General features: G+C 32.9%; 3 protein-coding genes across 3 annotated transcripts; 1 reads left to right on the top strand and 2 right to left on the bottom strand.

Moving 5' to 3' along the window:
• Positions 1 to 2440: 2440 nt before the first annotated feature.
• LOTGIDRAFT_107157 (hypothetical protein) lies at positions 2441 to 4830 on the top strand (the record flags this gene model as incomplete). The annotated part of the gene is made up of 4 exons (XM_009063880.1): positions 2441 to 2728; positions 3791 to 3911; positions 4372 to 4487; positions 4753 to 4830. The coding sequence occupies 4 exons, from the start codon at positions 2441 to 2443 to the stop codon at positions 4828 to 4830; spliced, it is 603 nt and encodes a 200-aa protein (XP_009062128.1).
• Positions 4831 to 8421: 3591 nt separating this feature from the next.
• On the bottom strand, positions 8422 to 10625 carry LOTGIDRAFT_55406 (hypothetical protein; the record flags this gene model as incomplete). Its single annotated transcript, XM_009063713.1, has 5 exons — positions 8422 to 8619; positions 9047 to 9230; positions 9436 to 9592; positions 9997 to 10197; positions 10559 to 10625. Coding segments are annotated over 5 exons (807 nt in total), but the record flags the coding sequence as incomplete, so codon positions are not given.
• Positions 10626 to 19233: 8608 nt separating this feature from the next.
• Positions 19234 to 21739, bottom strand: LOTGIDRAFT_154681 (hypothetical protein; the record flags this gene model as incomplete). The annotated part of the gene is made up of 2 exons (XM_009063879.1): positions 19234 to 20161; positions 21270 to 21739. The coding sequence occupies 2 exons, from the start codon at positions 21737 to 21739 to the stop codon at positions 19234 to 19236; spliced, it is 1398 nt and encodes a 465-aa protein (XP_009062127.1).
• Between the last annotated feature and the right edge of the window lie 446 nt (positions 21740 to 22185).

Raw genomic sequence — 22185 nt, 5'->3', positions numbered from 1 at the left:
ATCCAAGATATATATGCAACTTTCCTGGATGTTGAAAACCAAGAGAGGACAGTTGACATTATTTTATAGTGAAATAAGTAGTAATGAACACAATGTATTTTGGCATTTGTGTATTCATTTACCTCAGTATATAATAGACTGTCTGTTTTTTTTTCGTGTTATTTTTCATGATTTGAAACATCCTGGTAAAAATATCTAACATTGACTAAATTATTCCCCTGGTCTCCAGCTATTTATTAAACATTGATTTTAGAATTATGAATGGAAGCCTTATATGCAAACTTGATTATTCCAATATTGATTATAGCTATAATAAGAAAATAATGAATTGCTATATTGTATGGTTTTAACAGAATGCAGGTTGTTTTGTTGTGTGTTCAGGGTACAAGCTTGATACATTAGGTATATTGAATAAACAAATCAGTTAGCTGAAATACTTCTGTCTGGAGATCGCACAGCTTGAAACTCTGAGTGACATGCTTCAGCATCTGTTATAATATTTCTATATCGCTCTACAATTGATGCACTATTTTAACAGTGAAAATATTTTGTTATTGTATCTCAACATTATTCATAAACCTACCTACAATATGCTATACAAATATCTCAAATTGCCTGCACATCAAACTTGTATCCTGTTATTTATATGTGTGTTAGTAAGGCATGTTGGCATGATTTTGTTTTACAGAGAAGAAATTCCCAATCAAGCACCTCCAGAGCCAAAACAAAATGGTTCATCTGAACCGAAAAAATATCAACCATCTGAGACATATAAACTTATTCATGAACAAGAAGAACCGAAAGCAAATCAGCCAAATCCCTCGCGTTCATTTAGATTTTTACAACAGCAGTTAGGAGATGATAGTAGTAAGCCTATTGGAGTAGGGAACAGAAATTCAGGGTAAATATATATTGATAATGGAGTCTTTAAGACAAGACCAGTGGTCTCTAGCAGATAATCAACCAATTAGACCAAAAATCAAAGTTAGAACTCTGATTTTTGATGCATAAACAAACATATTTGAATTCTTTCAATCAAATGTATGGATTTGAGACTTGTCCATTTCTTATAAAAGAAAGCAGACAAATCATTGTATACTTTTGAATTCAACTTCTTGATTCAGAAAAAACTTTTGTTTCTCTCTTCATCAACTTATTTTTAGTTTGTACGTCTGGTGAAGGTGTGCACATGTTTTTAGTCTCCCTGCATTTTAAGCATGATGCATGTTAGATTATTAAGAGTTATTTTGATATGAAAGGAATCTGAATTCCAATGGTCACAGATTTTGTGCCAATGTTCATTGCTTTGATTGAATAATAACCGTTGGATTCCAGATTCATTGAAGTGACTTGATACAATTTAATCAGAATAGGCATACAGATTATAAACATTGAACTATAATTGTCATTGGTTGACAAGAACTTCAATGTGTCCATAAATTTGGATTACTAGTCCAGTCTCCAGTCTCAAAAAAAATATTGAAAAATTCTGTTTTTCAGAATGTGACTGGGTTTACACAATTTTTGGATGAAAAAGATCTCTGAATGTCTTTACATCCTCAAGGTAAAATGATATACCCAAATTTTTCATCCTGAAGATCTGTTAACCTGATGTGGTATATTTAGATGGAACTTATTTTGGATTCTTTTGTTTCAGTCCTGCTTCAGCACCTGCTCCTTTCAATCCACCAGGATTCAGTCCTGCTTCAGCACCTGCTCCTTTCAATCCACCAGGTTTGAGTCCTGCTTCAGCTCCTGCTCCTTTCAATCCACCAGGTAATTATTATTAACGTTTATCTGAATGCTTCATAACAAAATTACAATCTTTTTCAAGAAATAAATGGCACCTGTTTCACATTGATTAAGATTATCAACTTTCAACAACAAGATTCAGACTGAATGAAGAACGATGGGATAAATAAAACACATTCTTTCAGAATACATAATGAAAACTATTATTATATTGAAACTAAAAATTTCTGATAAGTAGCCTTTCTAGTTATATTTTCATCATGGATTAACGTTGTTTTTTCAGTTGCACCTAAAGCACCAACCTGGACACCCAAACCAGCTCCTGTGGCAGCTCCTCAGCCTAAATCATGGACACCAAGTGCTCCACCACCAGCCCTGGCTCCCAGGATGCCACCACCGTCTAAACCATCAGGTGTTGGTGCTCTCCGTGGTAAAAGAGGTGATGCTTCCATGCAGAATCAAGGTTCTGTAGGAGGTATACCTAAAGCTGCTCTGTGTGCTTCTTGTGGAAATACTATAAGGTAAATAACTCGAACTTTAAGTTATTCCACCTTGTTAATTTCGATACTATGTTCTGTAATATGAATGCATCTAATGGAATAGTTTTTGTAACAAATGTAGTAAATAAGCCACTAATATGTCAAAGAAGTAAATGATATCCAAGATTGAAAATATGGCGTTGGTGTTAATGATTTGTTTAGATTGTTTACAAGGCAAAATTGATGAAAGATACAAATCACTATGTGTACGTCATGGTATTGATTTAATTTCTGTTTTGTATATTTTCAGGGGTCCTTTTGTTTTGGCTATGGGTAAGAGTTGGTGCCCTGAACATTTTGTTTGTGCCAATCCTCGTTGTGGCTGTAAATTGATTGATGTGGGATTTGTTGAGGAAGGTGGACATTTATATTGTGAGCAGGATTACGCTCAACACTTTGCACCAAAATGCCACAAATGTACTAGAGCTATTGTAGGGGTAAGTGATTAAATGGACAAGATGACAAAATCATACCTTAGTCTCAGAAACGGAAAGTTTTTTTAGCATGGCCAATCAGAAATAGTGTTTACAGCTCAACCTGAGCCTTCAAATCCATGTGTTTTAAGAATTATCCACTTTTGAATGTTAAAGTATTGAATTGGAGTAGGAATTGATAATAGCATAATCCATTGCCAGTGGGAATTGTTCAATACTTTAAAGAAAGATTACCAGGCAAGGTAAACATATGTCCACTCAACAACATTGTTAAATAAAGAGCAACATGAACGATAATGATTAATCTGTTTCTGTTCAAGACTCGGATAAGTAATCAAGTCCTTACTCAAAACCTTATCAATTCCAATGATCCCACAAAGTTTCAAATGGAATGAAAAATGGACATATTTTAAGTCAAGGGCAATAACTCAAAATCTTTTAGTAAAATGCAAACTTTTCCAATTTATCAAATATATGTATGATCACACAAACTTTTATGTGTTATTGATGTATTTTGACTTAGTCAAGGGCAACTTCTCATCCGTTTAAACATTCCAACAAAGAAATCCTCTAATTCGAAATGTCCAAGATCTTATCAATATATATGATCAGGCCAAATTTCACTTTAATCAGATGGAAACTGTAGTCTTACAAACAAATTTTACGCGTTTTGACTAAGTTAAGGGTAATAACTCAAAACCATTTACTGAAAAATATTAAAATTCAAACTTAACGGGGATCTTATCAATTCAAATGCTCACAGCAAGTTTCATCAAAATCGGATAAAAATTGTAGCTTCGATCGTGCCCACTAACAAATGTTGGTGCGATTTTACTATGGACGTATAAAAATGCATGTGACTCATTTTCAAGAAAAAAAAAATTCTAAGTATGCTATTAGCTTGATTGTGTTAGTTGAAATTATAGGTTTTAATTAGGTGATAGGACTGCACCTACCTAGCAGATAACATTGCAACTTGCTACAGATATTTAATTAAGATTGTTGTCACAATAAAATGGAACATACACTAGGATTTTGAAAAATAACATCATATTTCTTTGTCAGGAATGTGTAAATGCCCTGTCTCAACAATGGCATCCAGAATGTTTCCTGTGTGGTAAATGCCATCAACCAATTGGTGGAACACAGTTTCATATTGAGGAGGGTAAACCTTACTGTGAGAAAGGTATGTACCAGTATCTTAGAATTATATAAAATTCACATTAGTTTATTATTGAGCTTTAACATATCAATATGGATTATGAAACAACAGTGTTATGGATATTCTATTTACCTTACAAGGAATACATTCAACATCAATATTGAGTTGAGACACTATCAGATATTAACCATCTTAAAGCTATATATAAATAGAAGTCTAAATCCATAAAACTTAATGTGCTGTGATACTTCTAAATGTCTTATAAGGAATCAATATGGATGTGTTCAAGTTCATTTTACCTCCGTGTACCATATGAGGGAAATAAGTTTCACAAAGAAAATTTTAAAAATTCTGATGAATAAAACTACCTGGATTGGAAGGATTGAAAAGTTCTAAATATAACATCATATCCAAACTTTATATAGGCTTACTGATTTCGGGTCCGATAGGTACTGTTGCTGATAAGTCTATTAATTTATTCTAGATTGGGGAGCTATGTTCCAAACTATGTGTGCTGGATGTGAATTTCCTATTGAACCTGGAGACAGATGGGTTGAAGCTATGAGTAAAAACTTTCACTCAGAGTGTTTCTATTGTATGGTAAGTATCCTTAGCCTTATTTTCTTAAAAAGAAATTTAATCATAAATGACACTTGTGCATTTATATAAAGATAAAGTGGTCCACCATTCAATACTTTCTATTTTTTATTTAGTTGGAATATTGCTTGTACATGTATATGGTATGCAATGTGAATGAATGTTATACTTATGCTGAAATATCTTTAATGATAGACTATCATGCAAGAGCATATGCCTTGGGGAATGTTAATGGCTGAACTAATCGATGTGTTTGTTTCTTTTTCAGACTTGTCAAGTAAGTTTAGAAGGACAACCTTTCTACTGTAAGAGTGGTAAACCATTCTGTAAAAAACACGCTCGATAAATACAACTCTAGTTAGCTAGATAGATATATTAATAATTGGTGTGATATACTGGAAGTTTGTTGGTGTCTGGTGCCATGATGAATGAGCTTATTGCTACCTAACTCTTTGATGTGGCTCCAGAAATGGAATATTTGGTGTTCCTTGATTATGTGCCCCTGACTCTTTGATGTCTGTTGCCATCACTTCTCTATTTGACAACTTAAGGTTGATGAAGTTTTTTTTATCATGATCAAGTTTGAGCATTAATATATTTCAAACAAGATAGGTCCAATTAGAAATGTGTTGGCCTGTATCCTTAATGAAGTTTAAACAGTTATGTAATCTAATCTAATTTGAAGGCAGTAAGGTAGTTTAATTTGAAAATTTTTCTATGAAATTATTTTTCATGCAAATTTAGCTTTCATATTTTGTAATATCTATTCAGCAAGTGCCATATCGAATATTAATCCTTAGAACTTTGAAGTCTGTAAGCTTATACATCACTCTAAGACTAAATGACTAACAAAAGCTTTGAATTAGTCAAAACAGTCAGATGATGGCTACAAGGTCCAAAAGTTTAGTGTTCGTAGGGTTGATTTAAGACATAATATATGAATGTTCGGCAATATTTTTTCACTTTCTTGTACAAAGTGTAGTTATAATATTTTTATATGCAGGCATAAGTGGAGTGGGCTTTTACACTTTATTTTTAAGAACAAAAGGGTTAACTAATGTACATAGTGTTATATTAATTTGCGTGTTTGTTTTTCTTGGCATAATTATTGTATATAGGTAGGATGTTCCTATTATTAATATTATTATTATTGACCTTGTTAGTTTTCAGGCAGATTTTGCTATAATAATAAATAACATACATATCTAGTGGTAAACAAGGATATATTTAACCTTTGAAAAACACAAAACTTAATTATTGTCAAATGAAGTTCAATTCATATTTCTGCTTTAGAAAATACTGAGCTTTTATACTGGACTGAATAGTTGCATTAGGATAAAAGATCCTGGTCAAGGTTTAACTACCACCAATGTTCTTGTTTATATTTGTAGCAGAATCTGCCTAATATTGTTATTATATTATATAAGAGACTAATTGCATGATAATACAACAGGCTTTCATTAATTATGTTATTTATCATCCACATATATAGCAAAAAATAAACCATAAATTTTACAGATGGGTAAATGATACTGTATCAGAAATGAAAGTAATGTATAGGATACATGTATACTTTAACAGCAGGTGTTTATTTATTTATTTTTTTTTTTATGTAATTTAACAACATATCATTGAATATATTAAAGGTATAATAATGAAGGCATTATATCTGATTCAAATACAGCTCTTTACACTTCGAATTGAGGAACATGTTTCTGAATCAGAATAGCTTTACATGTTTATTTCAATATTACATTTTTAAATAGTAACTCTATATATATATTGTAGATATATCATGCATTTATTATGGCTGTGCTTTATTAAAATTTATTGATACCAACTTTATTACTGCCTAGAACTGCCTTAATTTAGGGTATATACATATTACTTTACTTAAATCATATTTTGATATAATATTTACATTGTGAATGTATTTATATTTTACTGGGAATAAGCAATTTGTACACCTGATCAATCAGCAAGACGTTAATGCCAAGACCAATCATGGTTCTCAGAAATTCTGGAATTAATATCACTCATCATGAAATTTTTGTCCCAAACTTTTACACTTATAAACACAGCAAAATATTATCACTTTTGTGAGAATCAACCATTTGTGGATATTGAATTTTCATGGTATTGCAAGGCAACACTTTAATTTTTTTTGTGAGGTTAGCAAGTTTCCAATTTAGATTAGAATTCAAGTTCCCTAATTGACTAATACCCTGATTCACAATAGTACTATAATATAAGGTTTAGATGTGATATCATTGTTTATTTTACTCCAAATTACATAGTAGGTCTGAATAAATTTGCTTTTCATAAACTATTTGTTGTTATATACCAACCAACATTTACTATTGAAGCATGTGTTTTCTGAATTCAATTTGCATTCAAAGCTGTCCTTGCCTTTGTGAGCATATACTTTCTGGAAAGGGATCCACTGGGTTTTGTTCCCTTAATATTATATTGAAGCTCAATGAATCTTTGCAATGTTTACCATCCCAGTTTCATAAGACAAGGAGCAGATATGAAAAAGCATTTCCTTGACAGTATGAAAGACTATCTGTCAAAGAAACATACAGCAGGCCTGTGCAACCTTTCAACAACAACGTGGGCCGTGGGCCACGTAACCAACCATTAATGAATCATGGAATTAACAATGAGAAACATGCAATTTTTTCAAGTCGTTTATTCAATAACGTATTTCAATGTGCATTGCAAAGAACAGACATATTCGACGTAAAATCACTGTTTCACTCGAGGTCAGACCTCGTTAACGATTTGATTGGTTAGATTCATTTTGACGTCATACTTTGATATAACGGGTTTCGATATCGGAATAAGCAGCGACAATCTGCGGGCCACACCAACAGTGGCAAGAACAAACGAAGTATTTGCTCGCCGGCCGCTTTTTCCTCAAATTTTACATGACACTGCGGGCAGCACGAAATCATATTACAGACCTGATCTACAGACATGTTCAAACACAAACAAGAGCAGTATATATTATATTCTGGTAGAATAGTTAATGAAACACTACAAACTAGAACTTGTACCATTTAATCATTACTATCTAAAATTATATTGGACTGCTCTTACTTATTTATGAACATTTCTTCTTGCATACAAAGATAATAAATTACATATGAATAACATTACAACATACTAGTTATTAAATAATAGTTGTTTTCAAACAAGAGGAATAAGACAAATTTGTTGTTGAGTGTTAAAGACTTAAAGTTGATTTGATTGCAATACAGCTTTACCCAGAAGGAGTATCCCCATCCCATATACTGACGGAGCAAAGCATACCAACTAATTGACAGAAAAGGGTGTTTTTTGCACCAATTAACGAGACAGAAATCAAAGAATGATTGAAGTAAAGATATAATAAATATTTGTGGTTCAGTGACTGAACAGTCTATGTACGAGAGGGTTTATTGGTTAAAGTATATTTTTGAAAATATGATCTATCTAATAAATTATCAGTCCAGGAGGCTGGCAGATACGGCTTTAATCTGGATAATAACTGAAAAATTGAAAATAATAAAATGTTTTTAGCATACTTTTCAATGAAATTGAAATCAAAAGCAAAAATACAAGTACACAAATATATATATTTCTAATATAACAGAATAAAATATATTGCCAGAAGAACAATAAATTTAAAATATTAAACATCAACCAGTATTAGATTGAAAAACTATTTTTTAATATGTCACATGAAAAATTTTGATAATTCTGGCAAATTGTTTAGTATCTTAATTCTTTAGTCCAAATTATCTATCCATTTTCTTTTGATCTTTTTGAACCCAAAAATTAACCGATTACATTAGTACCAGCCAATAATTTGTCAGTGGAAATTACTAAAGGTATAAAAATTGTAATTACTTACATTATTATAATCAATCCAACTGTTACCACCATCTACTAGATATCTTATAGAGGGATTAACATTATTAATACTGTCTTCCATAGCATCAATAACTGGTCCTAATGTTGTACATGTTGTTTTATTTAACGCCAACATTTTATTATATTGGGCTTCTACGTAATCTCCACCGTAAGATGTTTTAACTTCATATGTTGCTGAATCCCACATATCATCACAAGCTTGTCTCATTCTAGATACCTAAAATATATTTTTTCCTTTAATTAAGATTCTCAAGATTACTTTTGTTGTATGAATTCTCAGATTCAACTGGTTTTTTTTTTCATTAATACTATTGCAGATAGCAAGAAACTGATAAGGGAAATATCTGAACAATTTAACTGGAAACCAGTTCTAGTGAATACAGTACCAGACCAGTACTTTGATTCTGGAAGTTTGAGTATACAGACATTATACATATTGAATCAAAAGATCTACACAAATTAGTTAGAGGTTAACAAAAGGGCATTAAAGAAAATATTGATATAACAGTTTCCATTATTACTAGTTTGAATCTGAAATAATCATAGTTGCCCTTGTGGTGGGCGAGGAAATGGGGTCAATTGTTCGCTGCGTACATTAATTTGATTCCTTTTCTTTCCATTACACTACATTTTCATCAACTTACAGATTTTTCTCCCAGCATTCCAGTAGCACCATAGAAATTCCCAGGTTGAATGATAGAGACTTTAACACCAAACTGTTTCATTTCTAATCTGAGGGTATCAGAAAAGGCTTCAATAGCTGAGTTAGTTATACCTATAGCTGACTGGGCTGACTGATGTAATGGTGAAGATGTTGTATTGACTATTCTACCTATAAAAGAGATACCAACGAGTCATTGAAAGAATCTGAGATGAGTTTAAGTAAGTAGTCATTGGGAAGGAAAGTTGATTGCAAGTTAGATTGTGCTTAAAAAGTTACCAAACTTTGATCATAAGACACACACAAATTCTGTGATATTCTACATGAATCAGCTTTTTCATTACTCTAACTAGCATTATGAATAAACTTTACTTACCTTTGGCCTTCCTCACTAAAGGTAAAAATTTCTTGGTCATTTTAATGACACCAAACATATTGACTTCAGCTACCTGTTTATACATATCTTCTGTTGTTAGTTCCACATCACCCACAAAATTTATACCAGCGTTGTTCACTAGAGCCCATAAACCTGAAACACGGAACATTATTGATTCAATAGTGGTTATTTCTGAGCATTCTGTAATTGACTCCACCATCAAAGTAAGATACCAAAAGTGTGTAGTTAGATATATTTATCTTTTAGTCAAACATCTTAGATTAGCCCCTTCTTACAAATGAAATTGTTTCGGTCTAGATCAATTAGGTATTTATTGCAATCTTCATTACCAATAGAATTGGTTGCATATGTAACAAACCACCATGTAAATATTATATAAATATATGTAAATTTTGTATATCGTTCATAATCGTAATGTAATAATGCTTTTGTACTTGTAAATCTCCATGATTGGGGGACATAAAGCTATATATATATACCCTATTAGATTAATAAAATGATAAAAAAAATCATTACACAGCTGATAACATACTGACCTCCAGTTGAACAATCTTTATAAATAGTTTCATAACACTTCTGAACACTGTCATTATTACTAACGTCTAATTCTAGGACATGGAGTCTGCCTGTATGACTAGCTTTTAATCGCTCTACGCCCTCACTATTTAAATCTAAACAACCAGCATATACTGTAAACCCCATAGAATCTAATCTTCGAGCTAATGCATTACCAAATCCTACAAAATATTTACAGAAGATAAATTCATTGCTAAGTTATATTTCATGATGCCAGGGACCGGGGAAGGCATACCTCTTATTTGACACACAAAAAGAATGATGCTCAAAAATCAGATTTAGAAATTTCCTGTCTGTTTTAAGCATAGTCATAGACACATGGTAATGGTAACTTGGGTACATAGTCTCATTTCATAGATGTATGATGTATAATTACTTCTGAAATCTTGTTAAACCACTTAAAATGCTATTGATAGTCATATATTATATGTATAGGTTCATGTTTTAAAGTATTCTATATGAAAAAAGAATGACAAAAGCCTCCAGTGAAATAACTTCTTGATGAAACTAAAATATACAGACCTGAATCACAGCCAGTGATCAAAACAGCTTGACCATCAACTTCTATAATCTTTGTTATGTAACTCTTTATAATGTAAACTGCAGCCACAATACCAGATATAGTAACTATTGTTAGTCCTACTATCTTCTGGGCCAGTACATATGGTAAGAAAGCTAAAACCAACAAATAGATCAGCTCAAATGAATGTAAAGCCACACTCTGTTTTAATTCCATCTTCATCTTGAGTTATAATTTGTATATCTGAAATACAAAAGAAATATGGGTTTTCTCTACAATATCAGCAAGTAGAATGAATCCAGTAGTTTCAAGCAAGGTAAAATGTATTAATGTATACTTTGACAAATACAAAATTGCGGATTTCAGTTATTACCAAACGTCACCATTTTTTATCTGCCGAATTTCCTTATAATCCCAAGCGGTAATCGGAATTCCAAGTGTCGTCTGCTAGAATGTAGTCCAACGAATGAAGTCACATGATCAACTAGCCGATTCCATGTCAGCAGAAAATTTCTATGGAACACAAAGTGGATCATATTCTTATGTTGTTTCAGTGACTTTTAGCAATAAATCACTCTACGTATCTTATTTTGTCAGTCACTATTTTTTTTTTTAAATCGTGGTTCTTTAAAGGAGATGTCACTAGTTATAATGAATTGATATTAAAGATAAATACTTAGAGAAGTTAATTATACCACCCGGTATCCATACGTGTTTTTCTAGACTTATTTATAGATCAAACATTGTACACGAAAATAGGTGACGCATTCTGCCGCCGTTGCCGAGTTGGTTTCTCATGAAATATGGGTCAAAGTGAAGGATTCATAAAGAAAATCGAAATAAACCAATTTTAATTATTTTGTAGAATATCTGAGGAAACATCTAAGAAAAAATCGTTTTTTTAACTTTTAAATTCGGTGTTGAATCCTTATATCCACGAAAATAGGTTACACCAGTCACCACTGTACTAAATGAAGGTGCATATTACTGAACTTGGGAGTAGGCCTATCTTTGTCGCACAGTTTGCAGGATAGCAAAAAAAAAACCTTCAAGCTCTCTCACCTTTTTTACTTGTTGGGTTGCTGGACTTTGATTTACCTTGACTGATCGCTCCTAATTATGTCATCAACAGAAGATAGATAACAAATATCTAACTGTTTCTTTAAAACCCGTCGATCCGTCCAATTGACACTTCGTCATTACTTCAGTGGCCGGCCAATTTTTGTTGCCGATGGATACACTAATTTTTGGATTGATTGTAATTGTTAAATCAATAAAACGAAGAATTTGTAATTCATTTTATTATTCAAATAAAGCCTCTAAAAAGTCGTGCCCTAACTCGATCCGTCGCCCGTCTAGGCTACCGTACATTTCGAAGAATGTGAACAGAAATCATAGAAAACGAAATATATCGTCACACCTGATTGTGTCGCATCACGCTTTGGATACCTTGTCACATATCATTGTGCCGATACAATGGTATGATATATTTATATATTATAAGATGATTGAAATAAAGGTTGAGTCGAGTGCAAATCCAAAACCATATAAACAAGAATAAATTTGTTGAGAGATGGTATTTATTTTTCTAGGAACTGTTATCAAAACCTCTGTTTTCATTTCAAAATAATGAAACGATGTTTTATTTCATAATAAATGCTGGATTCAGTGAGATGATTGAAGAGGTTGTTTCTCCCATTTGTAGCTGTTGAAGCCGTTTGAGACTTGCTCGCTGGTCTGATAAGGTTGATATTGATGTTGAGAGTAATCGTATCCTTTAATTGGGATGAATGTTAAAGAGCCCTGATCTGGACTCACTCCACTAAAACATTTTATGCAAATGATCCAGGCTATTTTTAGAAATCTTCTTTCTCTCTCCCTTTTGAGGTTTTTGCCTGCCTATTTTTGGGTAAAATTTGGTCTAGATTTGGAATTTGATGTCTGAAATTGCATTATCTTTCAGATTTGTTGAGATGATGAGAGACTTAAAGGCGGAAGGCTAATTCTAAAAATAGTCGTTTTGTGAAGTGCCAAACTCTAGCGGATGAGTATAACCGGTAGTAGTCTACTTTCAATTTTAGTAGCTCAAAATTTTCATGGTCATCATATAATGAATTTTTTAGGAAACATTGAGAATTGGTCAGGCTTTCATTCGACATATTGGAAAGCTTTCAACGAGATTTCTGGAAAAAGTTATAGAAGGTTGAATTTCGTGTTTTAACATGGGAAGAGATGGCAAATGAATTAGTGGAGTGAGTCCGTCTAAACGATAAAGGTTATTTGTCGGAGTTAGCTCCCTTCAAATGATGTTGAACCATAGATATCTTATTTATCTACGATATCTATGAGCGTATTTGTTTCAACCTATTCGGGTTTGATTATCTAATCAAAGATTATGTCATAATCAAATCATATTTGAGAGTTGAAGCAAATACGTAGATTAGAAAACCGATATAGAAAATGGCCGCCGTCAGAAAGAGAGTTTGTGCTCCCGTTTTAGTCCATCGTTCTCATTAAGAAATAGATTAAGTTTTCAAAATTGTTTCTGTTTTTTTTTTTTTTTTTTTTTCTGTCCATTCATTTATTCATTTGATTTTTTTATTTTATTTATTTTTTTTTTAAATTCCCACAATTGTACATGTAGACTGTGTTATTCTTCATTTTCTTGTAGTTGTGTCAAAAAGTCATAATGGCCTAATGTCAATAATGATTTTCAAATAAAATCTTTATTTATTGCCTTTATGTGTTCAAGGCAGTAAAAATAAAACATTTTTATTCTTAACAAGTCTCCCTATCTCAAGTAAGTACTCAAGTTGGGTAATAAATATGACTTAAGAATGTGGTCTTCGATTTTACTCAGTAAATTTACTTGAGTAAATTTCCTGATTTGAGAAAAAAATTGTGCTTAAGAAATTTTTGTGGCCCCAGGGCAGGGTGTTTATTATGTGGAGAATAAGGTAGTTCCTAGAAAGCAGCGGATAGCTGTAATTTTTGGATGGGAAAGTTATTCCGAGCGATCAGCTCTTTGTCTTTGAACTCTTTAGATATTTAACCTTGTAATTGTGATACCATTTATACAAGACTGTATAATTACAACAATACACTTAAATTGCTATTGGACTCTCACAAGCATCTGGAATATATTCCACTATCACGTTCATGTAGGATATTTCCCAATAACCAGCAACCTGAATCGTAGAACAATACACATAATATGTGACCAAAAATGTTTTCCTGAAATCAACCAATCAAAACTGTGCCAATAAAGAAATCCACCATGAGTAAGTTTGATTTAATAGTATGAATTAAGACCAAAGAAAGATTTCTCCTTGCACAAATAGAAAATTAATATATTATTTCAAAATTGTAACCTTATTTTGCTGGTACTATAGCAGTTGTTTGCATTATTTCTTGTAGCCACTATAGAAACTACCTTTTTTACCCGATCTTGATGAAACTTGGCATGCCTGTACATATTGATCAGTCAAGTTCGATTCTCTTAAATTTCGAGTAATTGCCCTTGACTTAGTTAAAACGCGTCAAATTTGACTTGAAGCCACTCGAACTTGATGTAACTTGGTATATATGTATACAGCGATGGGATCTCGGTCAGGTTCGAAATTGGTAATAATCGGATGAACGCTTTCGGAGTTATTGAGTTGTTTTTATTTTTTTATCCGACCTTGTTGAAACCGGGTGAATGTGTGTATATACTGATGAGATCTCAGTCAAGTTCAAAATTGGTAACAATCGAATGAACGGGTTGGGAGATATTAATAAAAATGCGTCAAATGATAGAAGCTACGGTTATGAAACGTCTTATACATGTATATATATCGATGAGATCACAATCGAGTTTGGTAACAATACGATGAACGGCTTAAAAATTTAACTCTTGTGTTTATGTCATTGAGACCTTGCCTTGCCTTGACTTATATATATTTTACAGATTATGCGAAAATTCATCACGAAGCCACTAAATTTGGTAGTAGTAGGCGTATGCTACCTCGCCTGGCAAGCTATCTTTAGAATTGCAAGAACCACGAACGTCTGATATTGAAAAGGTGCAAATCGATGATATCATCCCCGATACACATAATTTTTTAGAAAACCTTTTTATATTCCTTTTAAATAACTTGCGAAAATTAAAACGGTCAAGAGCAGGACTTTGCATCCAAATGAGATGTTAATTCTTGTTACAGTTTTTATCAGATTTTGATGAAACATGCAATGCATATATGTATCTGCCTTATCTCACAATATGCAATATGTATTTGCAAGTCTTGATTAACGGTTTTATACGCCCCTATTAATTGTCAACACCATGTCAGTCATGCCAACCAACATTTCTTGGGAGCACAAGAGAGACTATAACAGTTTTTATTGTGATCGTGGACAAGTTTGATTTTGACGAACAGTTTTTGAGTTATTAGTCTTGACCTGGATAAATGCGTCAAAATTTGTTGGTGAGCACAATAGAAGCTACAATTTCCAAAGCATTTTTTTGAAGTTCAAAATTGACAGATTTTTCAGTTTCTATACGCCGACATGGAAATGTGGACTTAAAATGCCGTCGCCACTGCCCGTCGGTGCGTCCACATTTATTGTAGGCGGAATAGAGGCTACAGTTTTTATCCGATCTTGATGAAACTTGGTACGCATGTATATATTGATGAGATCTCGGTCAATTTCGAAATTCAAAATAATCGAATGAATGGTTTCGGAGTTATTCCCCTTGACTTAGAAAAAACGCGTCAAATTTGGCTTGTAGGCGCGATAGAGGCTATAGTTTTTATCCTATCTTCATGAATCTTGGTATGTATGTATTGATGAGATCTCGGTCAAGTTCGAAATTAGTAATAATCGGATGAACCGTTTGAGAGTTATTGCCCTTGACTTAGTAAAAACACGTCAAATTTGGCTTGTAGGCATTATAGAGACTTCAGTTTTTATCCTATCTTCATGAATCTTGGTATGTATGTATTGATGAGATCTCGGTCAAGTTCGAAATTAGTAATAATCGGATGAACCGTTTGAGAGTTATTGCCCTTGACTTAGTAAAAACGCGTCAAATTTGGCTTGTAGGCATTATAGAGACTTCAGTTTTTATCTTATCTTGATGAAACTTGGTATGCATGTATGTATTGATGAGATTTCGGTCAAGTTCTAACTTAGTAATAATCGGATGAACAGTTTGAGAGTTATTGCCCTTGACTGAGTAAAAACGCGTCAAATTTGGCAAGTAGGCACTATAGAGACTACAGTTTTTATCTGATCTTGATGAAATTTGGTATGCATGTATGTATTGATGAGATCTCGGTCAAGTTCGAAATTAGTAATAATCGGATGGATGGTTTCAGAGTTATTGCCCTTGACTTATTAAAAACGCAACAACTTTTTTGAAAGTTTTAACTAAAAAAATCCAGCTGTTTTTAAATACCAAAAATATTTTGAAACATTTCGTAAAGTTTTGAAGTTTGTTATGCTTTTAGGAAGCTACTAGAAAACTACTGTATGTCTCCTATACGTATTATAAAGGTTTCAACTAAATATAACGATATATAGACACAGCTTTATGGAACAACAATCACTGGTTAAAATTTTATGCAACGTTTCGACGTGTTTCCCCCGTCGTTCTCAGGCACATAATGAGAAGAAGTGATGGGCAAACTATATAATACATTATGCTTATTATTAAGAACACACAAGAGATAAATGGTTTATTGATATATTACATTAAATTTTAACAGGTACAATAAGAGATACATAATTCTTAAAATAACATACAGGCTGATTAAGTAAAATAATTGAAATAAAGTCAATGAATTAAAAAAGATTAATTGAAGATTAAATAAACAACTATTGCTGGTATTGGAGTCTTTTATTAATAGAAATTACATTGTTCATATAACTAACTATGCTTAAAGTTGGAAATTTTTTATTAAATACATTTATGAATATGAATAATTACAAGTTGATAAGTTTATCATATGCATGCGATAAACGAACACCTTCATCTCTGTTAAGGTCAGGCTGATATCTTCTGGTGTGGATAGCTTCATGAAGTCTCCTGGTTTTATCTATGTGCTTATTGATTGTCAGTATGTTGGTGTTGTCAAAGTTGACTTTATGTCCTGTTTTCCTTCCCATAGCAAGATGTTCAGCCACAGCAGATGTTTCTTCATTGCCGGGCTTGTCTTGATGGTCTTTGAGTCGAACATCAAGGGGTCTCTTTGTTTCCCCTATATAAGAACTTCTACAGGAGCACTCAACTTGGTAGACACATCCCTTAGGTTTTTGGTTATTGGAGGGATTCAATTTACCACTGGCTCTGAGCAAATCTTTAAGCGTTGAGTTGCCAGAGAACACTGTTACTTTCTTGATGTGTTGTAATTCTTGTTGAAAGTATTCTGGGTCACAAATCCTTTTTGCTCTTCTGACCAGTGCTGTGATGGCTGCCCTTTTGACATGTTGAGGGGTATTGGAATGGTAGTTCACATACTGACCTGTATGTGTAGGTTTCCTATACACGCATGTCTTCAACTGACCGCCTAACCGCTTAATTCTCACATCCAGAAAGGGTATAGAGTCATCTTCCTCTGCTTCCATGGTGAAATTCATCCTCTTATGCTGGGCATTAAGATGCCGAAGTAGAGTTGATGGGTCATCTTCAGCTCTAAGCATGACAAAGGTGTCATCAACTTTCCGGAACCAGCAGATTGGTGAGATCGGAGAGGTTTCCATGGTCTTTTCCTCAAAGGCAGTCATATAGATTTCAGTAATCAATGGTGACAAGGGGCTTCCCATAGGTAGACCGTGGATTTGTTCATAGATCTCATCTCCCCATGTGAAGTAGGTAGAGGACATACACATCTGAATGAGATCGACGATGCTGTCTGTAGTAAGTGTAGTATCTAGTGGGGTCTCTAATTTAGATATCTTATCTCTTATGATACTCAACACATCTTTACATGAGACATTGGTGAATAAGTCGACAACATCATATGAGTACATCTTCCCTGTGGTCTGCAGTTCTTTCAATTTGGTGACAAATTCTTCCGAGTCTTTAATGAATGAGTTAGCTGTTTTTCTTCTTCTCATTATGTGCCTGAGGACGACGGGGGAAACACGTCGAAACGTTGCATAAAACTTTAACCAGTGATTAATTAACAATTTTTTTAGTAACACTTTTAAAACAATTTTAGTTTGATGAAGAAGATACATAAATATCAAAATCATATTTTAGAAATATTTTCAGGTATAGGTTTTAGGGTGATGAAAACATTTTACAAAAAAAGCGGAATGTGCCTTTAATAGAGTGAACATAATGTTTCCTTCTGACACTGTGTCCTTTTAGGAGGACCTGGAGCAGAGTCCGATTATCTGGTCCAAGTTGAGCCTACTACATGTGATCAATAATTACTAAGCTATATACAGATATTCTACTATTATTCACCTTTCATCTGACAATTGTTGTAAAACATGAAAGTACTTGAATAATATATATATATATGCATTATCTGACAATTTTTGACTTTTTTTTTATTGATAAATATATACACAATATATATAATATTTCTACACGAATCATCTCAAACCCATTATTTTGTTTCTTACTTCATGACCTAGGCAAGTGCATTTATGAGAATACTATATTTTCATCTCACTTTAACAAAAATAGCTTATGTTGTAAAATTTATAACAATTCAGAGGGCATTATATTGGCTGTAGATTTTTTGAAAGCACTTGATTCTTTGTAATAGAGGTTTTTATATATCTAAATTGAGGCCATATATAGAATTTTTTTCAAATTATCAGTGCAATGAAAGATCAAATTATAAAGCTATGCCTTGTGTTGGTCAAAATAATTAGTTAAATAATTTTTTTACGATCGAACGTGGCTGTAGACTGGGAACACACTCCACCCTTATATCGCTTGACTTTGCGTGGAAATATTGGGGGTCCAGTTCAAAAAACATATTCAATTAAAAGAACTTAAATTTGGCAAAATTTGGTGTAAAATTATACAATATGCAGTTAATACTACTATTGACATATCTAAGACAAATGCAATTAGAATAGGTGCAAGCCAGAATAATAAAAATACATGCGCCAGATCAAACATGGACTATCACTATCCTTAAAATCAAATTTCATGCACATTTTGGATTAGGCAAAGACAAATGAATTAATTTACATACAATTTTGTTTATATTTTTACTGGAATTTTGTAATAAAAGAATAAAAACTCAAGATTTCAACGTACTTGAAATAAATGAACACACGATGTAAGTAGAAAACATGTCTAAACGAATAAAAGATCAGTACCACATAAAAGGTATATCCCAAAAAAGAACGAGAATTGGCTATTGTTACTGGGCCACTGAAAGTACCTGGCTATTGACACTGTACCGCAAGTAGTACTAGGCTACGTAACTTGAACACTGGAAGTGCTAGGCTATTGTAACTAGACCGCAGGTAGTACTATGCTATGTAACTGAAAGACTGGAAGTACTAGGCTATCGTAACTGGACAACGGGTAGTTTGACTACTAGGCTATTTTACTGGACCACTTATAGTAATAGACCATTGTTATTGGGCCGTTATCATTAATAAAATTCTCTATCGACATATTTATGATTTGTTGTTTAAATAAAAATTGGAATATAACAACATCTTAAGTTACAGATGTAGTTTTAATCTTCTGAAATCTTTTTTGAACTCTTGAAATTAGTTCATTATTTTTTTTTTGGAACGTGTGATCATCAGAATATGGAAGCCGCATATCCGGCGCCATCTTGAATCTGTAATGATGAAGCAAAGCATCCTTGGGATTTTTCACAGGACATGTTGTCATTTTGGAATTAGAAAACTTCTGGACACCATGTATCCACATCTGGTGTATTGTTTCTGGTCGAACTAACAGTTTGGAACGATCTCCTATAGTATGCAGTTTGGTATGAGTGGTTTTTAACAAAAATGTTAAACCCATCTTTTGAGCAATGGTTTTACCAGGGAAATCTACTGCACTATCTTTGAAGGTAATTGGGAAGAAAGCATTCCTGAACGATATGGCACCACAATAAGGGTGTTTACCAAGGATAGAGGAAGTCAGTGATTGCCATGAAGAATACATATCACTTACAACGATTTCGTCTACATCGGCAATAAACACATACTTAGAAACGTACATATTGCGCAAAATGCATTCATGCATATTAGACATTTGTCCAAAATAATGAATATCTTTTTTAAGCACAGGCAAATTCCACTGGAGTAGTGTGAGAACACCTTCATCTTGATACGATTTGAGAATTTGTTGTATTTTAGGTGTCATTCCAGTATAATTATACATTATAAAATGATTCATCCCAAACATTAAGTCACTCTCTAACATTTGTATCAAGGCATTTTGATCTGTGAAATTATAAAAAGCTGGAACACAACGTGTGAAATTTCTCATAAAATTTGACGGATATTGAACTGTTAGTTTATTGTTTGGCGTAAAATTTCTGTTCTTTTTGATTTGGGAATGTAGAACAATGGAGATTGCTTTTGGTTTCTCTGTTTTGGTCAAATTACATCTTATAAATCCTCCTTTATATCTGAAAAAATAAAACATTTAATAATTAGGAATGATAACAATACATTGCACCACACGATTCGCTTATTGTTAGCTTTCCACAAAGGCTAACAATTATACTGCTGTCAAAGGTCAGCAATGGGTCACATGTAGCACCATTACTATATTTGGGATACCTTCGACTTCTGTTTGGGGCATTCCCATTCTTTATCCTATGCCTGTTGTTACTGAAATTCAGAGAGAGATAACCAGAAATGACGCAGCTCCCGCAAAAGAATTCGTAACTATTATATTACGAGACTATTTAAAAGATGTCGATGTCTATATAGAGTTTTAGGCCAACTTTACTGGATCACATCATTAAACATCAAAAGAATCCATAAAGAGCTTTGAGCAAAAGTTGCACTGTATAGCTAACAGCGTGAAACGACATCAAAAATTATCAGATCATCACGAAAGTAGATAGGGATCATCTTCATAATGACACACACAAAATAAAACCAGAAGAATCTGTAAAGAATTGTAGCCGGTAGAGTGAGCACAAGCCAAATGTGAATGTTTTCTGTTACTATTTGTCATTCAATAAGTCAGACATGAAATTTCAGTGAAAATTACTAGACCATCACGAAAATAGATAGGGATCATGTATATAATGACATTGACCCACAAAATAAAAATAAAAAAACTTCACAAATATTGATGGTCCGTCATGGTGTTGCACATAGATTGCATTATTTTGTTATGATGTTGCTTTTTTCAAACTTGTTTTTTATGTTTACACTATATTTTTTTTGTATAACTATTAATTGATGTCAGTGTGTCATCTTTGTATCACTTATCATTGTGTATTATCTTGCATCATGATGTATGCTGCCCAAAAAGGGCGAACAATACAATATATAAATATTTATCTATCTATCTATTTAATATCTAATAAGATACCCCTGGCCAATATCTGCAGTAGTAACTTCGATAGGGCAAGAGAAATGTCGATTTTCAGGTATAACCATGGATTTATGAATAGAGTATTAGGCCTAATTTCATCCTTGTTAGCTATTATTGTTAGCCATTGTTGGCTGCTGCGAGCAGTGGATTATTAGTGAGGGTGACTCAACTAGAAAAGTACTTACTTATAACCCCAATTTGGTTCTGTGATATATTCTAAAGATGCTGGTAAATGGTTTTTAGAAGGGTCAGCAATGCAACTGTATCTATCTGACTTTAACTTTTCATCCAATCTATCTGTCTTTACAATCACAATCACGGTTATAACCGGATTTCCACGACCGTCATAAAAGGCTGAATATACAAATGTTTCTTTGATATCGTCGACAAGCTGGAATCTTGATTCTCTGTATTCATCTTGGTTCTTTGGTTTAGACGTTTGAGACAATTTCGCTAATGTTCTTGAATTTTCTATATTATTTAGAAACAGTTTCTCCTTGAAATAAGTTGACACAGAAACACTTTCGTTCAACCCCACAAGTAATTTTTGATTAATTTTAAGGTACCATTCGTTATATGAATAAAAAAGGCATATAATTAATCCAGAAAATATAATAAACTTAAAAAGGACTTTAATTCCTAGTCCTCTCATCATTGTCAAGCATTGGTTCACTTAAACGCACGACTTCACCTGCAATAGACAGTACATTTTATTTTTATGAATATATCGCTTGATTAATTTCCGCACACAGTGTATATGATATTTATATCATATAATTACTTCAGCTATACGACTGTTTGTTTAGCACGTTTATTTTCCTGATTTAAAGGGGTATTCCGCTTTTTTGATTTTTTTGATTGAAACATTCAGATACGTTAAAGATTTTGGTGTATAGTTTTCACAAATAAGAGCCAAAACATTTTTTGCGACCTGCAGAAAAAAAGCGGAATGTCCCTCAAATGTGGAGAGTTTCCCATGTCAGTCGGTCCTTCCAAATGATAAACCATTTAAACGATTTTATGGTTTTCACCGCCATGTGTTGTGGGTAGCAAACTGCTATTATTCATGTAGAAATAAGTACGACCTAACCAACTTGAATA

Source organism: Lottia gigantea, assembly GCF_000327385.1.
Source record: "Lottia gigantea unplaced genomic scaffold LOTGIsca_6, whole genome shotgun sequence".
In the NCBI taxonomy this organism is placed as follows: Eukaryota; Metazoa; Mollusca; class Gastropoda; family Lottiidae; genus Lottia; species Lottia gigantea.
The sequence above is the reverse complement of the archived record's forward strand: the minus strand, read 5'-3'. Positions and strand labels throughout refer to the sequence as shown.